Here is a 25,341-nt window from a genome sequence, read left to right on the forward strand (position 1 = left end):
CTGCTACTGAGAGCTGATTGGTTAGCGTTACTGCTACTGAGAGCTGATTGGTTAGCGTTACTGCTACTGAGAGCTGATTGGTTAGCGTTACTGCTACTGAGAGCTGATTGGTTAGAGTTACTGCTACTGAGAGCTGATTGGTTAGTGTTACTGCTACTGAGAGCTGATTGGTTAGAGTTACTGCTACTGAGAGCTGATTGGTTAGTGTTACTGCTACTGAGAGCTGATTGGTTAGTGTTACTGCTACTGAGAGCTGATTGGTTAGCATTACTGCTACTGAGAGCTGATTGGTTAGCGTTACTGCTACTGAGAGCTGATTGGTTAGCGTTACTGCTACTGAGAGCTGATTGGTTAGCGTTACTGCTACTGAGAGCTGATTGGTTAGTGTTACTGCTACTGAGAGCTGATTGGTCAGTGTTACTGCTACTGAGAGCTGATTGGTTAGAGTTACTGCTACTGAGAGCTGATTGGTTAGCGTTACTGCTACTGAGAGCTGATTGGTTAGAGTTACTGCTACTGAGAGCTGATTGGTTAGCGTTACTGTTACTGAGAGCTGACTGGTTAGCGTTACTGCTACTGAGAGCTGATTGGTTAGCGTTACTGCTACTGAGAGCTGATTGGTTAGTGTTACTGCTACTGAGAGCTGATTGGTTAGTGTTACTGCTACTGAGAGCTGATTGGTTAGCGTTACTGCTACTGAGAGCTGATTGGTTAGAGTTACTGCTACTGAGAGCTGATTGGTTAGCGTTACTGTTACTGAGAGCTGACTGGTTAGTGTTACTGCTACTGAGAGCTGATTGGTTAGAGTTACTGCTACTGAGAGCTGATTGGTTAGCGTTACTGCTACTGAGAGCTGATTGGTTAGAGTTACTGCTACTGAGAGCTGATTGGTTAGCGTTACTGTTACTGAGAGCTGACTGGTTAGTGTTACTGCTACTGAGAGCTGATTGGTTAGCGTTACTGCTGCTGAGAGCTGATTGGTTAGTGTTACTGCTACTGAGAGCTGATTGGTTAGTGTTACTGCTACTGAGAGCTGATTGGTTAGCGTTACTGCTACTGAGAGCTGATTGGTTAGTGTTACTGCTACTGAGAGCTGATTGGTTAGCGTTACTGCTACTAAGAGTTGATTGGTTGGTGAGCTGATCAACTTATTGACTGAGCATAGCAGTTTGCGCTCACCCATGTCATGAATATACAGCAAGCACTTTTAGCAACACCTATAACTGGCGTTCAAAGGCTTTCGAAAATATGACAGCACTGAAATATTTTATGCCATTTTTTGTTCAGAACATTAATTCATTTGTCTGTCTAACAATGATTAAGCATTTGCAAGCAACTATTTCATACACAAGGAATCCATTATATTTGGACTTGCTCAAGGCCGCCCTCTAGCGTCTGGCATCCAAAAGACATTTCAGAGAAGCAGTTCTCTGATAATGGTTTTGTCATATACATAAAATTCCCTTTACCCAAAATGCTAAAGCAGGTTAAATGATGTCACAGCTGGTTACTCAGTATTGAATATTGATAGTTGATTAAGTAGTTGATCAAAATAGTTCAGGACAAGACAAGCCTCATAGTAATTTTAGCACTAGGCCTTTGCATCTTTCACATGGGGTAGATGAGGAAGCCACTAAAACTAGTGCGGAAGAGTGAATCATCATAGACCACGTAGTTCGCTGGGAGTTTCGTGTACAACTGATCTCCCACCACCAGCTCCAGAGCGACTCCAGTCGAGACATGCTTAGCATAGCCGTCACTGCCGTTTTCACCCAAATGCAGCAGAGCATTCCCGTTTTTGTACAGAGTCAGTCCTAGATTGAAGCTGTTGTTGTCATTCACGCCTGCTGTGAAGCAAATATAGTAGACCCCTCTGAATGGAGCTGTAAAGATCCCTGCAGTGGAAAGAAACACAGGTTAAGGCAGCAGGTTCCAGTGCTTCTCAATCTCAGTGGTTGGAACCGTAACACAGCTGGTTCAAATCATACAATAAATATCAAAGTCTTATTGATCTGAACTGAGAGTTTTGGAGCAGAAGAAATGATAAGGGTGGAATAGAAAGTAAAATCCACACAGGTCTCCCGAGTGGCACAACCGTCGAAGCGTTGGCCCTATCATCAGCAAATCATTTACATTTACGGCATTTGGCTGACGCTCTTATCCAGAGCGACTTACAATTTGATCATTTTACACAATTGGCCTGGCTGCATGCCTTTGGACTGTGGGAGGAAACCGGAGAACCCGGAGGAAACCCACGCAGACACAGGGAGAACATGCAAACTCCACACAGAGAGGACCCGGTCGCCCGGCCGGGGAATCGAACCCAGGCCCTCCTTGCTGTGAGGCGACAGCGCTACCCACCACGCCACCTTGATCCCTGGTGAAGCTACAGACATCCATGGCCGGGAGTCCAAGAGAGCACAGTTGGCCTCGCTCTCTGGGTGGGTTGGATGGCCTCCTCTCTGCTTCCTATCACTGAATGCGATGCTAGTTGGTTGGTGCTTTCCTCCAAGCATGTTCAGCTGTCTAATGATCTTGCATTAGCAGCAGTTCAAAAAGATGCGGTGGCGCTTCACAGGTCTTGGAGGAAGCCTGTGCTTGCTTTCGCCCTCCTAGCACTGGGGGAATTGTGTGACTGGGGGAGTCCAACTAATGGGGGGAATTGGAAACGAGTAAAATCTGCAGTTCGGTTGCATGTGATGTGAACGATGTTCATTAGACATGTTGCCAAATGGAACTTTCATTGTTTTAATAAAGTAATGTTTTAATATTTTACATTTTAATATTGTCTGTACTCAAGACTCATGATTGACACCAAATTGTGAAGACAGTAAATGTTTTGAAAGTGGATTTTTTTCTCCATTCTTCCGTTTTGCAACTCTTCAGCAGTTAAACTGTATGAGGCCTTCGTTGTCATATTTAGCGCATACATAATGAGCCACACGTTTTCGAAGGAGGACAGTTCTGGACAGCAGTTAAGCCCTCTCTGACTACGCAGCCATGCTGTTGTATAATGTGCAGAATGTTTCTTGCTTTTGTCATGTTGAGGTAAACATGGACGTCTCTGAAAAAGACGTCATCTGGAAGGCATATCGCTGTAATTCAAAATTACCTGTTATCCTTTAAATTGTATGTAAATTTCACAGTGAATGGACTAAAAGAAAGGGCCCAAAATGACTTTGGAAAAAGTCTGGTTCCATTGGCTTACATTAAAGTAAAGTAGGTTTTTCCCTTCTCCTCTAAAGTTGTCATTGTGGAGATATGAGGGTTTTCTTCCAACAACAGCGATATGTTGGTCCAAAACAACTGCACATCTATCAGCAGTAATGGTGTCTTCATAGATGTGCAAGTTATCCAGTTTATCCTGGTAACAATCTGGATGATCCTTGTCTTCGGTCTGGACAACATGATTATTATTATTATAGCCATTATTTTCATGAACATTCTGACTCGTCAGACCCCAACAGACATTTCCACTGTGCATTAGACCATTTCAGAGATGCTCAAGCCTTGAGAAGAGACTTGTGTTTGTGGATGCAGTGATGAACACTTTATGGGGTTTTTTTTGCATCTCCTTCATTTCAGATTGTTTATAATAGACATCCTGTTCTCTGGGCCAAAGAACCATCCAGATTGTTGTAGTGTCCCAGCTTTTTTGCAACTAAGGTTTGTAGAATCACACCTATTAGCACTGTTACTATGATAGTTATTGCATCATTGGTTTGCACTGAATAATCTTGGTATATTGTGTTTTAGTCTATTAGCCTATAGCACCACACTAAACGAATCAGTCGGTGCATTTTCGTTACCCCTATATATTGTTTGCATTCATTTTGTAACTGTACCTGTAACTGAGTTGTAGGCATTTCCAATGTTTGTTAGGACATTTTTGTAGACCAGAGTTGTGTCAGCATTCTTTGGGCCTCTCAGTCCTGCTGGCAGGCCTAAAGCAGCTGAGAAGGCCACCTCACCTATAATGCAAGTACAGAAACAGTTAAAAAAAAAAAAGCCAAGTGTCTGAACCAGTGTAACTAACTGCTGTCAAAACTGGAATCATCTATGGATCAAGCAGAGTGGGGAAACGGGAGAAGATATATGAAAAAGTCTGGGCACCCTTCCCTTATCAAAATTACATATCGCTGCTGTTGGAAGAAAACCTTGTTTCTCCAAAAAGATAAATACGGACAAAAGTAAAAACCTACTTTACTTTTAATGGAAGTCAATGGAACCAGATGTTTTCCAATTTTGGATCATTTCTCTTAAACCATTCATCATGAAATTTAAACACAACGTAAAGACCAAAAGGTATTTTCTAATTACTGCAAAAACTGAAAAACATCACAAATGACACAAGGTTTTGTTACGACAACAGTGATATTTTGTTGAGTTTTGATGTGAAAAGAAATAAAGATAACCTCTGCGGCAAAAAAAGTAAATGCAATAAAAAAGGTAAAACAGAAGATAGGCTGGCTTCTGTGTTGGACAACAGGATAATGATCGTAAACACTCCTCAAAATCCACCATCAACTACTCTAACGAAGACTTTGCAGCAGAGATTTGTTTACTTATTTTTATCTCAAAAATCTGATAAAATATCTAACTTTATATTTAAACTACTACAAATAGTAGCTGAGTATGATGAATTTGCATTTACCTGCACTCTCGTTCTTCAGTGTTGTCGGCTTGATCTTCGGGCGTGCGACTCCTCTTGCTTGTGCTGGAATGAAACAAAAGCAAAGCCTTTTAAGATCCTCAACATCTCTAGATGTTAAAACTAATGCATAGCTATGCCTTATTAACAACTGGAAACAAGATCCTAATGCATGGCCATGACTTAATCAGGCATGGGAATTAGATCATGCCGTACTAAGTCATGGCCATGCATTATGATCTTATTCTTATGCCTTATTTAGTCTTAGCCATGACTTCATTATCTTGTTTCCATGCTTTACTAAGTCATCAGGATGTCACCAGCCAGGCTACACATGAAACATTGTCTGGCTCTGTTTTATATCAGAGCCCATCTCTCTGTAGTGATGCTGTTTTCCATCTGTTTATCAAACAGCCATTGCCACTGCAGACATTAATTAATTATTAATTAATTTAGTGACCGTTATGAGTCCTGCAACGGGGAAATTTCACCTCCTTATTTAACTCATCCGTGAAGCGAAGCATCACAAACACACTAGTGAGCACGGACTTGTAGGGGACAGTGAGCACACTTGCCCAGAGCAGTGGGCTGCCCTATCCGCACTGCCTGGGGAGCAGTTGGGGGTTAGGTGCCTTGCTCAAGGAAACCTCAGTCATGTGCTGTCAGCTCAGGGAATCGAACCTTCATATCACAAGGCCGGTTCCCTAATCTCCAGGCCATGACTCCCCCATGATAGCCTCTATATCATGAAAGCAAAGCAGGCAGATGTTTTTACTGCTGGACTGGATCTACTGCCTGCAACCGCTCAAGGTAGAGGCTCTCAGATGCAGGCCAGGCTAAGCTGTATTGGGAAGAAGGCTTATCCTTCCTAACAAGCTAGCAGGCATCACACCTGTTCCCTAACCTCCAGGCCATGACTGCCCCATTATAGCCTCTATAGCATGAAAGCAAAGCAGGCAGATGTTTTAACTGCTGGAAAGGATCTACTGCCTGCAACCACTCAAGGTAGGGGCGTTCAGATGCAGGCCGGGCTAAAGAAGAAGCCTTATCCTTCCTAACAAGCTAGCAGGCATCACTCATCAAATGAAGAAAGAGTTTTTAATGTTATTTTATTCACGCCTGTCGAGTCCAAGTCAGTCCATCCTTTTCCGTGTCCCAGCTATCACAAAAAACTACAAACAAGAACGAGCCACTGCTCATGCAGGGTCAATGGCACTATTTAAAAAAGATAGGCTGGCTTCTGTGTTGGACAACAGGATAATGATCCCAAACACTCCTCAAAATCCACCATCGACTACTTTAAGAAACACTTTGCAGCAGAGGTTTGTTTACTTCTTTTTCTGTCAATAATCTGATCAAATATCTAACTTTATATGTAAACTACTACAAATAGTAGCTGAGTACGATGAATTTGCATTTACCTGCACTCCCGTTCTTCAGTGTTTTTGGATTGATCTTCTTGACTACAATTACTCTTGCTTGTGCTGGAATGAAACAAAAGCAAAGCCTTTTAAGATCCTCAACATCTCTAGATGTTAAAACTAATGCATAGCCATGCCTTATTAACAACGGGAAACAAGATCCTGATGCATGGCCATGACTTAATCAGGCATGGGAATTAGATCTTGCTTTACTAAGTCGTGGCCATGCATTATGATTTTATTCTTATGCCTTATTTAGTCGTAGCCATGACATCATTATCTTGTTCCCATGCTTTACTAAGTCATCAGGATGTCACCACCAGGCTACACATGAAACATTGTCTGGCTCTGTTTTATATCAGAGCCCATCTTTCCGTAGTGATTCTGTTTTCCATCTGTTTATCAAACAGCCATCGCCACTGCAGACATTAATTAATTATTAATTAAGTGACCGTTATGAGTCCTGCAACAGGGAAATTTAACCTCAATATTTAACTCATCCGTGAAGCGAAGCATCACAAACACACTAGTGAGCACAGACTTGTAGGGGACAGTGAGCACACTTGCCCAGAGCAGTGGGCAGCCCTATCCGCACCGCCTGGGGAGCAGTTGGGGGTTAGGTGCCTTGCTCAAGGATACCTCAGTCATGTGCTGTCGGCTCAGGGAATCGAACCATAGACCTTCCAGTCACAAGGCCGGTTCCCTAACCTCCAGGCCATGACTGCCCCATTATAGCATCTATATCATGAAAGCAAAGCAGGCAGATGTTTTAACTGCTGGACTGGATCTACTGTCTGCAACCACTCAAGGTAGGGGCGTTCAGATGCAGGCCAGGCTAAGGAAGAAGCCTTATCCTTCCTAAGAAGCTAGCAGGCATCACACCGTCTAATGAAGAGAGAGTTGTTAATGTTATTTTATTCACCCCTGTCGAGTCCAAGTCAGTCCGTCCTATTCCGTGTCCCAGCTATCACAAAAAACTACAAACAAGAATGAGCCACTGCTCATGCAGGGTCAATGGCACTATTTAAAATAGATAGGCTGGCTTCTGTGTTGGACAACAGGATAATGATCCCAAACACTTCTCAAAATCCACCATTGACTACTTTAAGAAACACTTTGCAGCAAGGATTTGTTTACTTCTTTTTCTGTCAATAATCTGATAAAATATCCAACTTTATATGTGAACTACTAAAAATAGTAGCTGAGTAGGCATGAATTTGCATTTACCTGCACTCTCGTTCTTCAGTGTTTTCGGATCGATCTTCTTGACTGCAATTACTCTTGGTTGTGCTGGAATGAAACAAAAGCAAAGCCTTTTAAGATCCTCAACATCTCTAGATGTTAAAACTAATGCGTAGCCATGCCTTATTAACAACTGGAAACAAGATCCTAATGCATGGCCATGACTTAATCAGGCATGGGAATGAGCTCTTGCTTTATTAAGTCGTGGCCATGCATTATGATTTTATTCTTATGCCTTACTTAATCGTAGCCATGACATCATTATTTTGTTCCCATGCTTTGCTAAGTCATCAGGATGTCACCAGCCAGGCTACACATGAAACATTGTCTGGCTCTGTTTTATATCAGAGCCCATCTTTCCGTAGTGATGCTGTTTTCCATCTGTTTATCAAACAGCCATCGCCACTGCAGACATTAATTAATTAATTATTAATTACTTTAGTGACCGTTATGAGTCCTGCAACAGGGAAATTTCACCTCCTTATTTCACTCATCCATGAAGTGAAGCATCACAAACACACTAGTGAGCACAGACTTGTAGGGGACAGTGAGCACACTTGCCCAGAGCAGTGGGCAGGCCTATCCGTACTGCCTGGGCAGCAGTTGGGGGTTAGATGCCTTGCTCAAGGACACCTCAGTCATGTGCTTTCAGCTAAGGAAATCGAACCTTCATATCACAAGGCCGGTTCCCTAACCTCCAGGCCATGACTCCCCCATGATAGCCTCTATATCATGAAAGCAAAGCAGGCAGATGTTTTTACTGCTGGAGTGGATCTACTGCCTGCAACCACTCAAGGTAGAGGCTCTCAGATGCAGGCCAGGCTAAGCTGTATTGGGAAGAAGGCTTATCCTTCCTAACAAGCTAGCAGGCATCACACCTGTTCCCTAACCTCCAGGCCATGACTGCCCCATTATAGCCTCTATAGCATGAAAGTAAAGCAGGCAGATGTATTAACTGCTGGACTGGATCTACTGCCTGTAACCACTCAAGGTAGGGGCGTTCAGATGCAGGCCAGGCTAAAGAAGAAGCCTTATCCTTCCTAACAAGCTAGCAGGCATCACACGTCAAATAAAGAGAGAGTTGTTAATGTTATTTTATTCACCCCTGTGGAGTCCAAGTCAGTCCATCCTTTTCCGTGTCCCAGCTATCACAAAAAACTACAAACAAGAACGAGCCACTGCTCATGCAGGGTCAATGGCACTATTTAAAAAAGATAGGCTGGCTTCTGTGTTGGACAACAGGATAATGATCCCAAACACTCCTCAAAATCCACCATCAACTACTTTAAGAAACTCTTGGCAACAGAGATTTGTTTACTTCTTTTTATGTCAATAATCTGATAAAATATGTAACTTTATATGTAAACTACTACAAATAGTAGCTGAGTACGATGAATTTGCATTTACCTGCACTCTCGTTCTTCAGTGTTGTCGGCTTGATCTTCGGGCGTGCGACTCCTCTTGCTTGTGCTGGAATGAAACAAAAGCAAAACCATTTAAGATCCTCAACATCTCTAGATGTTAAAACTAATGCATAGCCATGCCTTATTAACAACGGGAAACAAGATCCTAATGCATGGCCATGATTTAGTCAGGCATGGGAATGAGATCTTGCTTTATTAAGTCGTGGCCATGCATTATGATTTTATTCTTATGCCTTACTTAGTCGTAGCCATGACTTCATTATCTTGTTCCCATGCTTTACTAAGTCATCACGATGTCACCAGCCAGGCTACACATGAAACACTGTCTGGCTCTGTTTTATATCAGAGCCCATCTTTCCGTAGTGATGCTGTTTTCCATCTGTTTATCAAACAGCCATCGCCACTGCAGACATTAATTAATTATTAATTAAGTGACCGTTATGAGTCCTGCAACAGGGAAATTTCACCTCCTTATTTAACTCATCCGTGAAGCGAAGCATCACAAACACACTAGTGAGCACAGACTTGTAGGGGACAGTGAGCACACTTGCCCAGAGCAGTGGGCAGCCCTATCCGCACCGCCTGGGGAGCAGTTGGGGGTTAGGTGTCTTGCTCAAGGACACCTCAGTCATGTGCTGTCAGCTGAGGGAATCGAACCTTCCGGTCTCAAGCCCGGTTCTCTAACCTCCAGGCCATGACTCCCCCATGATAGCCTCTATATCATGAAAGCAAAGCAGGCAGATGTTTTAACCGCTGGACTGGATCTACTGCCTGCAACCACTCAAGGTAGAGGCTCTCAGATGCAGGCCAGGCTAAGGTGCATTGGGAAGAAGCCTTATCCTTCCTAACAAGCTAGCAGACATCACACCGTCTAATGAAGAGAGAGTTGTTAATGTTATTTTATTCACCCCTGTAGAGTCCAAGTCAGTCCATCCTATTTCGTGTCCCAGCTATCACAAAAAACTACAAACAAGAATGACCCACTGCTCATGCAGGGTCAATGGCACTATTTAAAAAAGATAGGCTGGCTTCTGTGTTGGACAACAGGATAATGATCCAAACACTCCTCAAAATCCACCATCAACTACTTTAAGAAACTCTTTGCAGCAGAGATTTGTTTACTTCTTCTTATCTCAAAAATCTGATCAAATATCTAACTTTATATGTAAACTACTACAAATAGTAGCTGAGTAGGATGAATTTGCATTTACCTGCACTCTCGTTCTTCAGTGTTTTTGGATTGATTATCTTGACTGCGAGTACTCTTGCTTGTGCTGGAATGAAACAAAAGCAAAGCCTTTTAAGATCGTCAACATCTCTAGATGTTAAAACTAATGCGTAGCCATGCCTTATTAACAACTGGAAACAAGATCCTAATGCATGGCCATGACTTAATCAGGCATGGGAAAGAGCTCTTGCTTTATTAAGTCGTGGCCATGCATTATGATTTTATTCTTATGCCTTACTTAATCGTAGCCATGACATCATTATTTTGTTCCCATGCTTTGCTAAGTCATCAGGATGTCACCAGCCAGGCTACACATGAAACATTGTCTGGCTCTGTTTTATATCAGAGCCCATCTTTCCGTAGTGATGCTGTTTTCCATCTGTTTATCAAACAGCCATCGCCACTGCAGACATTAATTAATTAATTATTAATTACTTTAGTGACCGTTATGAGTCCTGCAACAGGGAAATTTCACCTCCTTATTTCACTCATCCATGAAGTGAAGCATCACAAACACACTAGTGAGCACAGACTTGTAGGGGACAGTGAGCACACTTGCCCAGAGCAGTGGGCAGGCCTATCCGCACTGCCTGGGCAGCAGTTGGGGGTTAGATGCCTTGCTCAAGGACACCTCAGTCATGTGCTTTCAGCTAAGGAAATCGAACCTTCAAATCACAAGGCCGGTTCCCTAACCTCCAGGCCATGACTCCCCCATGATAGCCTCTATATCATGAAAGCAAAGCAGGCAGATGTTTTTACTGCTGGAGTGGATCTACTGCCTGCAACCACTCAAGGTAGAGGCTCTCAGATGCAGGCCAGGCTAAGCTGTATTGGGAAGAAGCCTTATCCTTCCTAACAAGCTAGCAGGCATCACACCTGTTCCCTAACCTCCAGGCCATGACTGCCCCATTATAGCCTCTATAGCATGAAAGTAAAGCAGGCAGATGTATTAACTGCTGGACTGGATCTACTGCCTGCAACCACTCAAGGTAGGGGCGTTCAGATGCAGGCCAGGCTAAAGAAGAAGCCTTATCCTTCCTAACAAGCTAGCAGGCATCACACCTGTTCCCTAACCTCCAGGCCATGACTGCCCCATTATAGCCTCTATAGCATGAAAGTAAAGCAGGCAGATGTATTAACTGCTGGACTGGATCTACTGCCTGCAACCACTCAAGGTAGGGGCGTTCAGATGCAGGCCAGGCTAAAGAAGAAGCCTTATCCTTCCTAACAAGCTAGCAGGCATCACACGTCAAATAAAGAGAGAGTTGTTAATGTTATTTTATTCACCCCTGTGGAGTCCAAGTCAGTCCATCCTTTTCCGTGTCCCAGCTATCACAAAAAACTACAAACAAGAACGAGCCACTGCTCATGCAGGGTCAATGGCACTATTTAAAAAAGATAGGCTGGCTTCTGTGTTGGACAACAGGATAATGATCCCAAACACTCCTCAAAATCCACCATCAACTACTTTAAGAAACTCTTGGCAACAGAGATTTGTTTACTTCTTTTTATGTCAATAATCTGATAAAATATGTAACTTTATATGTAAACTACTACAAATAGTAGCTGAGTACGATGAATTTGCATTTACCTGCACTCTCGTTCTTCAGTGTTGTCGGCTTGATCTTCGGGCGTGCGACTCCTCTTGCTTGTGCTGGAATGAAACAAAAGCAAAACCATTTAAGATCCTCAACATCTCTAGATGTTAAAACTAATGCATAGCCATGCCTTATTAACAACGGGAAACAAGATCCTGATGCATGGCCATGATTTAGTCAGGCATGGGAATGAGATCTTGCTTTATTAAGTCGTGGCCATGCATTATGATTTTATTCTTATGCCTTACTTAGTCGTAGCCATGACATCATTATCTTGTTCCCATGCTTTACTAAGTCATCACGATGTCACCAGCCAGGCTACACATGAAACACTGTCTGGCTCTGTTTTATATCAGAGCCCATCTTTCCGTAGTGATGCTGTTTTCCATCTGTTTATCAAACAGCCATCGCCACTGCAGACATTAATTAATTATTAATTAATTTAGTGACCGTTATGAGTCCTGCAACGGGGAAATTTCACCTCCTTATTTAACTCATCCGTGAAGCGAAGCATCACAAACACACTAGTGAGCACGGACTTGTAGGGGACAGTGAGCACACTTGCCCAGAGCAGTGGGCTGCCCTATCCGCACTGCCTGGGGAGCAGTTGGGGGTTAGGTGCCTTGCTCAAGGAAACCTCAGTCATGTGCTGTCAGCTCAGGGAATCGAACCATCGACCTTCCGGTCACAAGGCCTGTTCCCTAACCTACAGGCCATGACTGCTCCATTATAGCCTCTATATCATGAAAGCAAAGCAGGCAGATGTTTTAACTGCTGGACTGGATCTACTGCCTGCAACCACTCAAGGTAGGGGCGTTCAGATGCAGGCCGGGCTAAAGAAGAAGCCGTATCCTTCCTAACAAGCTAGCAGGCATCACACCGTCTAATGAAGAGAGAGTTGTTAATGTTATTTTATTCACCCCTGTCGAGTCCAAGTCAGTCCATCCTATTCCGTGTCCCAGCTATCACAAAAAACTACAAACAAGAACGAGCCACTGCTCATGCAGGGTCAATGGCACTATTTAAAAAAGATAGGCTGGCTTCTGTGTTGGACAACAGGTTAATGATCCCAAACACTCCTCAAAATCCACCATCGACTACTTTAAGAAACACTTTGCTGCAGAGATTTGTTTACTTATTTTTATCTCAAAAATCTGATCAAATATCTAACTTTATATGTAAACTACTACAAATAGTAGCTGAGTAGGCATGAATTTGCATTTACCTGCACTCCCGTTCTTCAGTGTTCTTGGATTGATTATCCTGACTGCGAGTACTCTTGCTTGTGCTGGAATGAAACAAAAGCAAAGCCTTTTAAGATCCTGAACATCTCTAGATGTTAAAACTAATGCATAGCCATGCCTTATTAACAACTGGAAACAAGATCCTAATGCATGGCCATGACTTAGGGAAGCATGGGAATTAGATCATTCCATACTAAGTCATGGCCATGCATTATGATCTTATTCTTATGCCTTATTTAGTCTTAGCCATGACTTCATTATCTTGTTCCCATGCTTTACTAAGTCATCAGGATGTCACCAGCCAGGCTACACATGAAACATTGTCTGGCTCTGTTTTATATCAGAGCCCATCTTTCCGTAGTGATGCTGTTTTCCATCTGTTTATCAAACAGCCATCGCCACTGCAGACATTAATTAATTATTAATTAAGTGACCGTTATGAGTCCTGCAACAGGGAAATTTCACCTCCTTATTTAACTCATCCGTGAAGCGAAGCATCACAAACACACTAGTGAGCACAGACTTGTAGGGGACAGTGAGCACACTTGCCCAGAGCAGTGGGCAGCCCTATCCGCACCGCCTGGGGAGCAGTTGGGGATTAAGTACCTTGCTCAAGGAAACCTCAGTCATGTGCTGTCAGCTCAGGGAATCGAACCATCGACCTTCTGGTCACAAGGCCGGTTCCCTAACCTCCAGGCAATGACTGCCCCCTTTTTGCCTCTATATCATGAAAGCAAAGCAGGTAGATGATTTTACTGCTGGAGTGGATCTACTGCCTGCAACCGCTCAAGGTAGAGGCTCTCAGATGCAGGCCAGGCTAAGGTGCATTGGGAAGAAGACTTATCCTTCCTAACAAGCTAGCAGGCATCACACCTGTTCCCTAACCTCCAGGCCATGACTGCCCCATTATAGCCTCTATAGCATGAAAGCAAAGCAGGCAGATGTTTTAACTGCTGGACTGGATCTACTGCCTGCAACCACTCAAGGTAGGGGCGTTCAGATGCAGGCCGGGCTAAAGAAGAAGCCTTATCCTTCCTAACAAGCTAGCAGGCATCACACCGTCTAATGAAGAGAGAGTTGTTAATGTTATTTTATTCTCCCCTGTAGAGTCCAAGTCAGTCCATCCTATTCCATGTCCCAGCTATCACAAAAAACTACAAACCAAAACGAGCCACTGCTCATGCAGGGTCAATGACACTATTTAAAAAAGATAGGCTGGCTTCTGTGTTGGACAACAGGATAATGATCCAAACACTCCTCAAAATCCACCATCAACTACTTTAAGAAACACTTTGCAGCAGAGGTTTATTTACTTCTTTTTCTGTCAATAATCTGATCAAATATCTAACTTTATATGTAAACTACTACAAATAGTAGCTGAGTACGATGAATTTGCATTTACCTGCACTCTCGTTCTTCAGTGTTTTTGGATTGATCTTCTTGACTACAAGTGATCTTGCTTGTGCTGGAATGAAACAAAAGCAAAGCATTTTAAGATCCTCAACATCTCTAGATGTTAAAACTAATGCATAGCCATGCCTTATTAACAACTGGAAACAAGATCCTAATGCATGGCCATGACTTAATCAGGCATGGGAAAGAGCTCTTGCTTTATTAAGTCGTGGCCATGCATTATGATTTTATTCTTATGCCTTACTTTATCGTAGCCATGACATCATTATTTTGTTCCCATGCTTTGCTAAGTCATCAGGATGTCACCAGCCAGGCTACACATGAAACATTGTCTGGCTCTGTTTTATATCAGAGCCCATCTTTCCGTAGTGATGCTGTTTTCCATCTGTTTATCAAACAGCCATCGCCACTGCAGACATTAATTAATTAATTATTAATTACTTTAGTGACCGTTATGAGTCCTGCAACAGGGAAATTTCACCTCCTTATTTCACTCATCCATGAAGTGAAGCATCACAAACACACTAGTGAGCACAGACTTGTAGGGGACAGTGAGCACACTTGCCCAGAGCAGTGGGCAGGCCTATCCGCACTGCCTGGGCAGCAGTTGGGGGTTAGATGCCTTGCTCAAGGACACCTCAGTCATGTGCTTTCAGCTAAGGAAATCGAACCTTCATATCACAAGGCCGGTTCCCTAACCTCCAGGCCATGACTCCCCCATGATAGCCTCTATATCATGAAAGCAAAGCAGGCAGATGTTTTTACTGCTGGAGTGGATCTACTGCCTGCAACCACTCAAGGTAGAGGCTCTCAGATGCAGGCCAGGCTAAGCTGTATTGGGAAGAAGCCTTATCCTTCCTAACAAGCTAGCAGGCATCACACCTGTTCCCTAACCTCCAGGCCATGACTGCCCCATTATAGCCTCTATAGCATGAAAGTAAAGCAGGCAGATGTATTAACTGCTGGACTGGATCTACTGCCTGTAACCACTCAAGGTAGGGGCGTTCAGATGCAGGCCGGGCTAAAGAAGAAGCCTTATCCTTCCTAACAAGCTAGCAGGCATCACACCGTCTAATGAAGAGAGAGTTGTTAATGTTATTTTATTCACCCCTGTGGAGTCCAAGTCAGTCCATCCTTTTCCGTGTCCCAGCTATCACAAAAAACTACAAACAAGAACGAGCCACTGCTCATGCAGGGTCAATGGCACTATTTAAAAAAGATAGGCTGGCTTCTGTGTTGGACAACAGGATAATGATCCCAAACACTCCTCAAAATCACCCATCAACTACTTTAAGAAACTCTTGGCAACAGAGATTTGTTTACTTCTTTTTATGTCAATAATCTGATAAAATATGTAACTTTATATGTAAACTACTACAAATATTAGCTGAGTACGATGAATTTGCATTTACCTGCACTCTCGTTCTTCAGTGTTGTCGGCTTGATCTTCGGGCGTACGACTGCTCTTGCTTGTGCTGGAATGAAACAAAAGCAAAGCCTTTTAAGATCCTCAACATCTCTAGATGTTAAAACTAATGCATAGCCATGCCTTATTAACAACGGGAAACAAGATCCTAATGCATGGCCATGACTTAGGGAAGCATGGGAATTAGATCATTCCATACTAAGTCATGGCCATGCATTATGATCTTATTCTTATGCCTTATTTAGTCTTAGCCATGACTTCATTATCTTGTTCCCATGCTTTACTAAGTCATCAGGATGTCACCAGCCAGGCTACACATGAAACATTGTCTGGCTCTGTTTTATATCAGAGCCCATCTCTCTGTAGTGATGCTGTTTTCCATCTGTTTATCAAACAGCCATCGCCACTGCAGACATTAATTAATTATTAATTAAGTGACCGTTATGAGTCCTGCAACAGGGAAATTTCACCTCCTTATTTAACTCATCCGTGAAGCGAAGCATCACAAACACACTAGTGAGCACAGACTTGTAGGGGACAGTGAGCACACTTGCCCAGAGCAGTGGGCAGCCCTATCCGTACCGCCTGGGGAGCAGTTGGGGATTAAGTACCTTGCTCAAGGAAACCTCAGTCATGTGCTGTCAGCTCAGGGAATCGAACCATCGACCTTCTGGTCACAAGGCCGGTTCCCTAACCTCCAGGCAATGACTGCCCCCTTTTTGCCTCTATATCATGAAAGCAAAGCAGGTAGATGATTTTACTGCTGGAGTGGATCTACTGCCTGCAACCGCTCAAGGTAGAGGCTCTCAGATGCAGGCCAGGCTAAGGTGCATTGGGAAGAAGACTTATCCTTCCTAACAAGCTAGCAGGCATCACACCTGTTCCCTAACCTCCAGGCCATGACTGCCCCATTATAGCCTCTATAGAATGAAAGCAAAGCAGGCAGATGTTTTAACTGCTGGACTGGATCTACTGCCTGCAACCACTCAAGGTAGGGGCGTTCAGATGCAGGCCGGGCTAAAGAAGAAGCCTTATCCTTCCTAACAAGCTAGCAGGCATCACACCGTCTAATGAAGAGAGAGTTGTTAATGTTATTTTATTCTCCCCTGTAGAGTCCAAGTCAGTCCATCCTATTCCATGTCCCAGCTATCACAAAAAACTACAAACCAAAACGAGCCACTGCTCATGCAGGGTCAATGACACTATTTAAAAAAGATAGGCTGGCTTCTGTGTTGGACAACAGGATAATGATCCAAACACTCCTCAAAATCCACCATCAACTACTTTAAGAAACACTTTGCAGCAGAGGTTTATTTACTTCTTTTTCTGTCAATAATCTGATCAAATATCTAACTTTATATGTAAACTACTACAAATAGTAGCTGAGTACGATGAATTTGCATTTACCTGCACTCTCGTTCTTCAGTGTTTTTGGATTGATTATCCTGACTGCGAGTACTCTTGCTTGTGCTGGAATGAAACAAAAGCAAAGCCTTTTAAGATCCTGAACATCTCTAGATGTTAAAACTAATGCATAGCCATGCCTTATTAACAACGGGAAACAAGATCCTAATGCATGGCCATGACTTAATCAGGCATGGGAATGAGATCTTGCTTTACTAAGTCGTGGCAATGCATTATAATTTTATTCTTATGCCTTATTTAGTCGTAGCCATGACATCATTATCTTGTTCCCATGGTTTACTAAGTCATCAGGATGTCACCAGCCAGGCTACACATGAAACATTGTCTGGCTCTGTTTTATATCAGAGCCCATCTTTCCGTAGTGATGCTGTTTTCCATCTGTTTATCAAACAGCCATCGCCACTGCAGACATTAATTAATTATTAATTAAGTGACCGTTATGAGTCCTGCAACAGGGAAATTTAACCTCCTTATTTAACTCATCCATGAAGCGAAGCATCACAAACACACTAGTGAGCACAGACTTGTAGGGGACAGTGAGCACACTTGCCCAGAGCAGTGGGCAGCCCTATCCGCACCGCCTGGGGAGCAGTTGGGGGTTAGGTGCCTTGCTCAAGGATACCTCAGTCATGTGCTGTCAGCTCAGGGAATCGAACCTTCATATCACATGGCCGGTTCCCTAACCTCCAGGCCATGACTCCCCCATGATAGCCTCTATATCATGAAAGCAAAGCAGGTAGATGATTTTACTGCTGGAGTGGATCTACTGCCTGCAACCGCTCAAGGTAGAGGCTCTCAGATGCAGGCCAGGCTAAGGTGCACTGGGAAGAAGACTTATCCTTCCTAACAAGCTAGCAGGCATCACACCTGTTCCCTAACCTCCAGGCCATGACTGCCCCATTATAGCCTCTATAGCATGAAAGCAAAGCAGGCAGATGTTTTAACTGCTGGACTGGATCTACTGCCTGCAACCACTCAAGGTAGGGGCGTTCAGATGCAGGCCGGGCTAAAGAAGAAGCCTTATCCTTCCTAACAAGGCATCACACCATCTAATGAAGAGAGAGTTGTTAATGTTATTTTATTCTCCCCTGTAGAGTCCAAGTCAGTCCATCCTATTCCATGTCCCAGCTATCACAAAAAACTACAAACCAAAACGAGCCACTGCTCATGCAGGGTCAATGACACTATTTAAAAAAGATAGGCTGGCTTCTGTGTTGGACAACAGGATAATGATCCCAAACACTCCTCAAAATCCACCATCAACTACTTTAAGAAACACTTTGCAGCAGAGATTTGTTTACTTCTTTTTCTGTCAATAATCAGATCAAATATCTAACTTTATATGTAAACTACTACAAATAGTAGCTGAGTAGGCATGAATTTGCATTTACCTGCACTCTCGTTCTTCAGTGTTGTCGGCTTGATCTTCGGGCGTACGACTGCTCTTGCTTGTGCTGGAATGAAACAAAAGCAAAGCCTTTTAAGATCCTCAACATCTCTAGATGTTAAAACTAATGCATAGCCATGCCTTATTAACAACGGGAAACAAGATCCTAATGCATGGCCATGACTTAGGGAAGCATGGGAATTAGATCATTCCATACTAAGTCATGGCCATGCATTATGATCTTATTCTTATGCCTTATTTAGTCTTAGCCATGACTTCATTATCTTGTTCCCATGCTTTACTAAGTCATCAGGATGTCACCAGCCAGGCTACACATGAAACATTGTCTGGCTCTGTTTTATATCAGAGCCCATCTCTCTGTAGTGATGCTGTTTTCCATCTGTTTATCAAACAGCCATCGCCACTGCAGACATTAATTAATTATTAATTAAGTGACCGTTATGAGTCCTGCAACAGGGAAATTTCACCTCCTTATTTAACTCATCCGTGAAGCGAAGCATCACAAACACACTAGTGAGCACAGACTTGTAGGGGACAGTGAGCACACTTGCCCAGAGCAGTGGGCAGCCCTATCCGCACCGCCTGGGGAGCAGTTGGGGATTAAGTACCTTGCTCAAGGAAACCTCAATCATGTGCTGTCGGCTCAGGGAATCGAACCATCGACCTTCTGGTCACAAGGCCGGTTCCCTAACCTCCAGGCAATGACTGCCCCCTTTTTGCCTCTATATCATGAAAGCAAAGCAGGTAGATGATTTTACTGCTGGAGTGGATCTACTGCCTGCAACCGCTCAAGGTAGAGGCTCTCAGATGCAGGCCAGGCTAAGGTGCATTGGGAAGAAGACTTATCCTTCCTAACAAGCTAGCAGGCATCACACCTGTTCCCTAACCTCCAGGCCATGACTGCCCCATTATAGCCTCTATAGCATGAAAGCAAAGCAGGCAGATGTTTTAACTGCTGGACTGGATCTACTGCCTGCAACCACTCAAGGTAGGGGCGTTCAGATGCAGGCCGGTCTAAAGAAGAAGCCTTATCCTTCCTAACAAGCTAGCAGGCATCACACCGTCTAATGAAGAGAGAGTTGTTAATGTTATTTTATTCACGCCTGTCGAGTCCAAGTCAGTCCATCCTATTCCGTGTCCCAGCTATCACAAAAAACTACAAACAAGAACGAGCCACTGCTCATGCAGGGTCTATGGCACTATTTAAAAAAGATAGGCTGGCTTCTGTGTTGGACAACAGGATAATGATCCAAACACTCCTCAAAATCCACCATCAACTACTTTAAGAAAATCTTTGCAGCAGAGATTTGTTTACTTCTTTTTATGTCAATAATCTGATAAAATATCTAACTTTATATGTAAACTACTACAAATAGTAGCTGAGTAGGCATGAATTTGCATTTACCTGCACTCCCGTTCTTCAGTGTTTTTGGATTGATCTTCTTGACTACAAGTGATCTTGCTTGTGCTGGAATGAAACAAAAGCAAAGCCTTTTAAGATCCTCAACATGTCTAGATGTTAAAACTAATGCATAGCCATGCCTTATTAACAACGGGAAACAAGATCCTAATGCATGGCCATGACTTAATCAGGCATGGGAATGAGATCTTGCTTTACTAAGTCGTGGCAATGCATTATAATTTTATTCTTATGCCTTATTTAGTCGTAGCCATGACATCATTATCTTGTTCCCATGGTTTACTAAGTCATCAGGATGTCACCAGCCAGGCTACACATGAAACATTGTCTGGCTCTGTTTTATATCAGAGCCCATCTTTCCGTAGTGATGCTGTTTTCCATCTGTTTATCAAACAGCCATCGCCACTGCAGACATTAATTAATTATTAATTAAGTGACCGTTATGAGTCCTGCAACAGGGAAATTTAACCTCCTTATTTAACTCATCCATGAAGCGAAGCATCACAAACACACTAGTGAGCACAGACTTGTAGGGGACAGTGAGCACACTTGCCCAGAGCAGTGGGCAGCCCTATCCGCACCGCCTGGGGAGCAGTTGGGGGTTAGGTGCCTTGCTCAAGGACACCTCAGTCATGTGCTGTCGTCTCAGGGAATCGAACCTTCATATCACATGGCCGGTTCCCTAACCTCCAGGCCATGACTCCCCCATGATAGCCTCTATATCATGAAAGCAAAGCAGGTAGATGATTTTACTGCTGGAGTGGATCTACTGCCTGCAACCGCTCAAGGTAGAGGCTCTCAGATGCAGGCCAGGCTAAGGTGCACTGGGAAGAAGACTTATCCTTCCTAACAAGCTAGCAGGCATCACACCTGTTCCCTAACCTCCAGGCCATGACTGCCCCATTATAGCCTCTATAGCATGAAAGCAAAGCAGGCAGATGTTTTAACTGCTGGACTGGATCTACTGCCTGCAACCACTCAAGGTAGGGGCGTTCAGATGCAGGCCGGGCTAAAGAAGAAGCCTTATCCTTCCTAACAAGGCATCACACCATCTAATGAAGAGAGAGTTGTTAATGTTATTTTATTCTCCCCTGTAGAGTCCAAGTCAGTCCATCCTACTCCATGTCCCAGCTATCACAAAAAACTACAAACCAAAACGAGCCACTGCTCATGCAGGGTCAATGACACTATTTAAAAAAGATAGGCTGGCTTCTGTGTTGGACAACAGGATAATGATCCCAAACACTCCTCAAAATCCACCATCAACTACTTTAAGAAACACTTTGCAGCAGAGATTTGTTTACTTCTTTTTCTGTCAATAATCAGATCAAATATCTAACTTTATATGTAAACTACTACAAATAGTAGCTGAGTAGGCATGAATTTGCATTTACCTGCACTCTCGTTCTTCAGTGTTGTCGGCTTGATCTTCGGGCGTACGACTGCTCTTGCTTGTGCTGGAATGAAACAAAAGCAAAGCCTTTTAAGATCCTCAACATGTCTAGATGTTAAAACTAATGCATAGCCATGCCTTATTAACAACGGGAAGCAAGATCCTAATGCATGGCCATGACTTAGGGAAGCATGGGAATTAGATCATGCCGTACTAAGTCATGGCCATGCATTAGGATCTTATTCTTATGCCTTATTTAGTCTTAGCCATGACTTCATTATCTTGTTCCCATGCTTTACTAAGTCATCAGGATGTCACCAGCCAGGCTACACATGAAACATTGTCTGGCTCTGTTTTATATCAGAGCCCATCTCTCTGTAGTGATGCTGTTTTCCATCTGTTTATCAAACAGCCATCGCCATTGCAGACATTAATTAATTATTAATTAATTTAGTAACCGTTATGAGTCCTGCAACCTTCCGGTCACAAGGCCGGTTCCCTAACCTCCAGGGCATGACTGCCCCATTATAGCCTCTATAGCATGAAAGCAAAGCAGGCAGATGTTTTAACTGCTGGACTGGGTCTACTGCCTGCAACCACTCAAGGTAGGGGCGTTCAGATGCAGGCCGGGCTAAGGTGTATTGGGAAGAAGTCTTATCCTTCCTAACAAGCTAGTAGGCATCACACCGTCTAATGAACAGTGAGTTGTTAATGTTATTTTATTCACCCCTGTCGAGTCCAAGTCAGTCCATCCTATTCCGTGTCCCAGCTATCACAAAAAACAACAAACAAGAATGAGCCACTGCTCATGCAGGGTCAATGGCACTATTTAAAATAGCTGATGGGCCCAACAATGTCATTACTGTATAACATATGCTAGAGAATAAAGCAGAAACAAAAACTAAAACTTCATTTTATGATCATGTTTAGTGCTTTCCATTATGTAAAATCTAAGAGTTTTATTAGATTTTACAAAAACCAACAAGAACAAAGAGAAAAAACACCATCTCTAAAATCAGTGATTTGTATTGAAAGAGGGCGATTGAGGTATTTTAATCACCTGTGTCTTTTTGCATGAGCTCAGTCAAGTTGAATCCTTGCTGAAAAACAAGATCCCTGATCTGCTTCTGTTCAGCCGAGGAGTTCAGCGGCTTCCCAGAACCCTGGGTGTCCTGCAACAGCATTATCAGAGCAACAACAACAACTGTTCTCTCCATCGCCACGGTTACTTGACTTCTTCTGTCTCAGTGTCTGACTGGTTATGCACTGCGATCACTAAAACAGCACTGATATATATACTAAGAGAGCAGATGTGTGGGTAAGTGATGCAGGGGCGGAGTCAGGGGTGGGGCCATAGGGTGCTGACTCCAGTGAATTCTGATTGGCCCCTTTAAAAATAATCCCACTAAATCTTTTCTTGGTCTGAAGTGAAATCTAATCCTACAGTGCAGCTATTTGAATGTACGGGACTGCCCTAAAGGGGGCTTCAGGGTACCTGCCAGTAGGGGAGCCCAAGAAGCTGAGCATTGAGTTCGTAATTTATTTACAGTCTAGTATACATCTTTCGATCATAAAAGTCTGGCTGATCCCGTCCGTTACTGGCATGAAGAGCTTGTACATTTTTCTTGAAAACAAGCTGAAGTGTAGACTCTTCTGTCCACAGCATACATTTCCACTGTATTTTGGACTTGGGCCCAGAAAACTCGGCGGCATTTCTGCATAGAATTGATGTATGGCTTTCTCCTTGCAGGTTGCATCTCTTGATGCAGTGGTGGATTAAATGGTGTTAAGTGACGATGGTTTCCCAAAGTACTTCTGAGCCCATTGTGGCTATACTTAACACAGTAGGATGATGGTTTCTCGTGCAATGCTGTCTGAGGGCTCAAAGGTCATGCATACTCAGCAGTGGTTTCTGGCCTGTCCACAGACTGAGATTTCTCAAGATTCTCCCTGAATCTTTTCACAGTATTGTACAGAAGACGATGAAAGATGTTCTTTGCAATTTTGTGTTGAGAATTTTATTTATTTACTTTTTTGAACTGTTTGACAATGTGGTGAGCTATGACCCATCATTGCTTGCAAAGACTGAGGTCCAATCCCATTTCACCCCTCGCCCCTACCAAAGAAACCCACAAATATAAGTATTTTAAGTATTTTAATTACGATAACCACTGTTTGATCTTAGCTTACTGTCATTTCAATGTATTATGGTCATTTTCTTCGAAACAAGCATAAAAAATTGCTAAACGTATGCTAATGGTTCAGTAGCTAGCTAGCTAATTTTCCTGTTCCACCTTAAATAGTCCAGCAGTATTGATACCTGAAGTGACAGAATGTAACTGCTGCACCATTTAAGGTGGAACGGGAAAATTCAAACTAGAAAATCTGACTTCAGCTTCATATCACCAAAGAATTAGCAATGGTTTATGATAAATCGTTGTCTTATACCCCCTAAATGCGATGCCATAAATGTGACTAAAGCTCAGCAGCGAGGAGCTCAACTTTTGCCTTGTTAATGATGAAATTTAAAATTTTTTTTGGTTTGAGGGTCCCATTTCGTAGGGCAAGATTTCAACCACTACCCTTTGTAATTCTGTTCGAAGGGGTTAGAGTGACATTCAAAAAAAAAAAGGGGTAGGGGAAAATAAGAAATGGGATTGGGCCTGAGCCTTTTGGCAGGTGCTGCCAGATGGTTCCCTCATCTGTTACCAATTCACCTGCTAATTCTGACAGGTTTCAAAATTAGGTTGTTTAAAATATACTATAGTCTTTCCACTATTATTTATTACAAAATACAATGAACTTGTTTTTTTTTGTTTTTGTTTTTTTTTTTCAAAAAAAAAAAAAAAATTTACATTAGATTTTAAAAAAGATACAATGAAGTTGGTCCTCTCCTTGGATCACCACCTTACCGTGGTGGAGAGGTTTGCGTGCCTACATGATGCTAGGAGGTATGTTCTCAGGGGCAACAGCTCCTGGTCGGGTCTCCCAAGGCAAACAGGTCCTAGGTGATGGGCCAGACAAAGGGTGATGCAAAAACCCCACATGATTAAAAAGAACAGGACCCAGTTTCCCTTGCCTGGATCAGAGTTACTGGGGCCTCACCCTGGAGCCAGGCCTGGGGGAGTGCCTGGTGGCCAGGCCTTTACTCATGGGTCCTGGCCGGGCTCAGCCCGAAAGAGTTACATGGGACCACTCTCCCACGGACCCACCACCCATGGTAGAGGTGCTTATGGGGGTCCGGTGCAATGTGGATTGGGTGGCGGCCGAAGGGCAGGGGCCTTGGCGTTCCGATCCTTGGCTACTGAAACTGGCTCTCGGAACATGGAACATGACTTCTCTGGCAGGGAAAGAGCCCAAGCTAGTGTATGAGGCTGAGAGATACCAACTAGATATAGTTGGGCTCACCTCAACACAAGGCAGGGGCTCTGGAACAGACTCTCTCGAGAGGGGTTGGACTTTATTCCACTCTGGAGTTGTCCAGGGTGAGAGGCGTTGGGCAGAAGTGGGCTTACTCATAGCTCCCTGGCTCAGCGCTTGGACATTGGGGTTTTCTCTAGTGGACGAGAGGGTTATTTCTGACTGTTGTCTGTGCTTATGCACCAAAGGGCAGATCAGAGTACCCAGCTTCTTGGAGACCCTGGAGGGGGTACTGGAAAGTGCCGCCTGTGGGGACTCCATTGTCTTGCTGGGTGACTTCAACGCTCATGTGGGCAATGACAGTGAGGCCTGGAAGGACTTGGGAGAAACGGCCTCCCCGATCTGAACCTGAGTGGTGTTTTTTTTATTGGAGTTCTGTGCTTGCCACAGTCTGTCCATAACAAACACCATGCTTGAACACAAAGGTGTTCATAAGTGCATGTGGCATCAGGACACCTTAGGCCACAGTTCGTGGAATGACTTCATAGTGGTGTCATTGGATTTGCAACCATGTGTTTTGGACACTCGAGTGAAGAGAGGAGTGGAGCTATCAACCAATTACCACCTAGTGGTGAGTTGTATCAGATGGTAGGTGAAAATACCGGACAGACCTGGCAGACCCAAACAA

At 43.5% G+C, this 25,341-nt stretch overlaps 1 protein-coding gene across 16 annotated transcripts; it reads right to left on the reverse strand.

Moving 5' to 3' along the window:
- Positions 1 to 1,064: 1,064 nt before the first annotated feature.
- Positions 1,065 to 22,573, reverse strand: LOC108415598 (transcriptional regulatory protein AlgP-like). Of its 16 annotated transcripts, XM_037533278.1 has the most exons (16): positions 22,354 to 22,572; positions 21,295 to 21,357; positions 19,886 to 19,948; positions 18,464 to 18,526; positions 17,055 to 17,117; positions 15,634 to 15,696; positions 14,211 to 14,273; positions 12,790 to 12,852; positions 11,558 to 11,620; positions 9,950 to 10,012; positions 8,722 to 8,784; positions 7,300 to 7,362; positions 6,073 to 6,135; positions 4,655 to 4,717; positions 3,846 to 3,971; positions 1,065 to 1,895 (listed from the first exon to the last, which is right to left on the reverse strand). In XM_037533278.1, exons 1-16 carry the CDS (start codon positions 22,508 to 22,510, stop codon positions 1,609 to 1,611), a joined length of 1,389 nt encoding a protein of 462 aa, XP_037389175.1. In that variant the 5' UTR covers positions 22,511 to 22,572; the 3' UTR covers positions 1,065 to 1,608. The 16 variants fall into 16 exon arrangements, with proteins under 16 accessions (XP_037389175.1, XP_037389178.1, XP_037389181.1 ...); XM_037533281.1 differs by lacking the exon at positions 17,055 to 17,117; XM_037533284.1 differs by lacking the exon at positions 15,634 to 15,696.
- Between the last annotated feature and the right edge of the window lie 2,768 nt (positions 22,574 to 25,341).

Source organism: Pygocentrus nattereri, chromosome 23 (genome assembly GCF_015220715.1).
Source record: "Pygocentrus nattereri isolate fPygNat1 chromosome 23, fPygNat1.pri, whole genome shotgun sequence".
Taxonomy (NCBI): Eukaryota; Metazoa; Chordata; class Actinopteri; order Characiformes; family Serrasalmidae; genus Pygocentrus; species Pygocentrus nattereri.

What these genes read in the sequence shown, in the direction of transcription:
- LOC108415598 (XM_037533278.1), bottom strand. Translation starts at nt 22,510, where the DNA reads ATGGAGAGAACAGTTGTTGTTGTTGCTCTGATAATGCTGTTGCAGGAC. An exon ending in ACTGAAGAACGGGAGTGCAG is followed by an intron (nt 11,621 to 12,789) that starts GTAAATGCAAAT and finishes GTTTCATTCCAG; the next exon opens with CACAAGCAAGAGGAGTCGCA. An exon ending in TGCCTACAACTCAGTTACAG is followed by an intron (nt 1,896 to 3,845) that starts GTACAGTTACAA and finishes TTTCCACTGCAG; the next exon opens with GGATCTTTACAGCTCCATTC.